Genomic DNA, 2556 nt, shown 5'->3' on the forward strand with positions numbered 1-2556 from the left:
GCACACACCAGCAAAGCCTACCTTGAGTAAAACACCGGCACTGAAAGAGGACTGAACCATAAATGCCACCAAACTATCAAGTAATTATCAGCACTAGAAGTAGATGAAAAATTATACTAAAACTGAAAATGGTAACTGCATCATGACTTGGATTTAAATCCTTGCGTACAACAGCGAGTGAGCGGAGAGCCTGGTCTGTGACTGAGCCTCAGAAGACAAGATACTGCTCTTATTTTTATTTCCTATTTTTAAAGACAGGCTGACTGAGAACATTTTCAAACGTGGGAGACTAAGTCATTAAACCAGATGCACTTGGATTGCTCTCCTCCTTTAGGGGATTTACTTCATTTTATTTTATCTGACAGAAGTCAGAAATAAATGAAACTACTGAAGGAAAGCTGAATTTTAACACATTATTTTCCATTAAAATTCTTCCACTGACTTTGTTAAGCTTTTCCTAAGACCAGAAAATGAGGCTTTATCTAAAAAAGAATCTGAGACTGGTAGATTTTCCTCACACACTCGTAAGCCCTACAGTCTCCTACTGCCTCAAAGCGGAGGATTTTTTTCAAACTGTTCCCAAATCTTCTGCATTTGCTCACAAACTGGTATCTCCGTTCTGTTTATACTCTGTTAAAATATTGAGAGTCATTTCCTCACTTTTGGACTGCACGTTGTGCTCGCTCCTCCTGGATGATTTCCTGGTGGCCCTGGAAAGCTTCCTTCGGAAGGTGTCGCCTGCCAGGAAGTAAAGGATGGGGTCAACACAGCTGTTGAGGCTGGCCAGGCCCCTCGTCACTTGGTAAGTGGCATAAACCTTATCGTTGAAGGCACACATATCTGGGGTTTGAAAATCCACCCTGGCCCTTAGATTTAAGGTCTTCATCACGTGGAAGGGAAGGTAAGACACTGCAAAGACCGTCAACACAATAATGACCAGGTAAATGGATTTTCTCCTGAGAGGAGAATTGTCCAAATCCTTGTAAATCAAAGCTTTCACGATGAGCCCATAGCAACCAAGAATCACTATGAAGGGGATGCAGAACATCAGCACGGTGGTGCACATGCTATAAATGAAGTAACTTCTCAGGTAATCGTCAGCCGTCGTGTCGTAGCACGTTATGGTTTTATTTTTCCTTATCCCTGTTCCCGAGTAGAAGAGTATTGGAGAAATCACGGCCACCACGAGGACCCAGACCAGGCTGCTGATGTACACCGCGTTCTTCTTCTTCAGCCTGCCCAGCGACTTGAGGGGTGCACCACCCCCGTGTACCTGTGCACGCTGATGCAGGTCAGAAACAGGATGCTGCCGTACAGGTTCACGTGGAAGATGAACCTCTGCAGCTTGCACATGATATCGCCGAAGATCCAGTCTGTTTTGTTGAAGTAGTAAAAGATGAGGGCGGGCAGAGTCAAGACATACAAGAAATCGGCCAGCGCCAAGTTGAACATGTAAACCGAGATGCCGCTCCAAGGCCTCATGTGGAAGACAAACATCCAGATAGCCACGCTGTTGCCCAAAAACCCCGTGATGAAGACCAGAATGTAGACGGTGGGCAGGTAATAGAACTGGAAGCCGGTTTTGGTCAGGGAGCACTTGGTGGTGACGTTTCCCGCAGACCAGCCGCTGCTGGATAACAGGTTGGGTTCAGTTCCGTTCAGAGCAGCAGAGAGAAGGACTTCGGTCATGATCCTTCCCCCAGAGTCACATAGGGCTGAGGCGAAGCAACGAAGTCTCTACAGGCACAGAAACGCATCTAAAAAAATAGGAGAGCAAAGGAAACCTAGCTGGAAGGTGAGCCCTGCCCTGCTTTCCCTCGGAGGTTTGCAAGCGGCGGCACCGGGCCCCGCTCCGCTCCCCGCCCCGCTGCCGAGGAGCCGCGCACGCCGCCGCCACCGCGTGCTGGCCCGGCCGGAGCGGGGCCGGGGACACGGGGACAGCGGCAGGGCGGCGGGAACGGGGCCGAACGGGGGCCGGGAGCGGCCGATCCACCCGCGCCCCCCCGGCGATCGCCGCCCGTCCGGCTCCCCCTGCCCGCCGGCCACCGCCCCCCGGCCCCGCTCCCCGCCCGGCCGGCCCCGCCGCACCCCAGCCCGGCTGCAGGAGCGCCGGGCCGCCCCACCTGCCCCCTCCTCCTCCTCCTCGTCGTCGTCGCCGTCGTCGTCTCAGCCCGCGCTCGCCGCTCCGCGCCGCCGGCAGCGCCCGCCCGCGGGGGCGGCGTCCCGGCCGCGGCTGCCCCGGCGCCCATGGCCGGGCAGGGCCGGGGCCGGCGGGACGGGCCCCGGACGGCGGCAGCGCCGCGGAGCGCGGCCCCTCGGCGGGCACGGCGCGGCCCCGCCGGACTGAGCCGGGCGGGACGAGGCGCGGCTCGGCCCCGGCGCGCCCGCCCCCCGCGCCGCCCCCGCACGGGCGGTGCTGCCGCGCCCGCCGCACCGGGGCCGCGCCGCGGGGACGGGGCCGGGGCCAGGCGCTGCCCTGCCCCGGGGCACCCGCCACACCGAGCTCGGAGCGCTCCGCGCCGGGGACAGGCGGCGGCGGCGGCGGCGGGGAGCGCA

At 58.0% G+C, this 2556-nt stretch overlaps 1 protein-coding gene across 1 annotated transcript; it reads right to left on the bottom strand.

Annotated features, from left to right (window-relative positions):
- Positions 1-221: 221 nt before the first annotated feature.
- LOC118690204 (P2Y purinoceptor 1-like) lies at positions 222-2210 on the bottom strand. The gene is given in 3 exon segments (XM_036388964.2): positions 222-1251; positions 1254-1757; positions 2124-2210. Coding segments are annotated over 2 exon segments (1089 nt in total). The 5' UTR covers positions 1690-1757; positions 2124-2210; the 3' UTR covers positions 222-598.
- Positions 2211-2556: the final 346 nt, after the last annotated feature.

Source organism: Molothrus ater, chromosome 10 (genome assembly GCF_012460135.2).
Source record: "Molothrus ater isolate BHLD 08-10-18 breed brown headed cowbird chromosome 10, BPBGC_Mater_1.1, whole genome shotgun sequence".
In the NCBI taxonomy this organism is placed as follows: Eukaryota; Metazoa; Chordata; class Aves; order Passeriformes; family Icteridae; genus Molothrus; species Molothrus ater.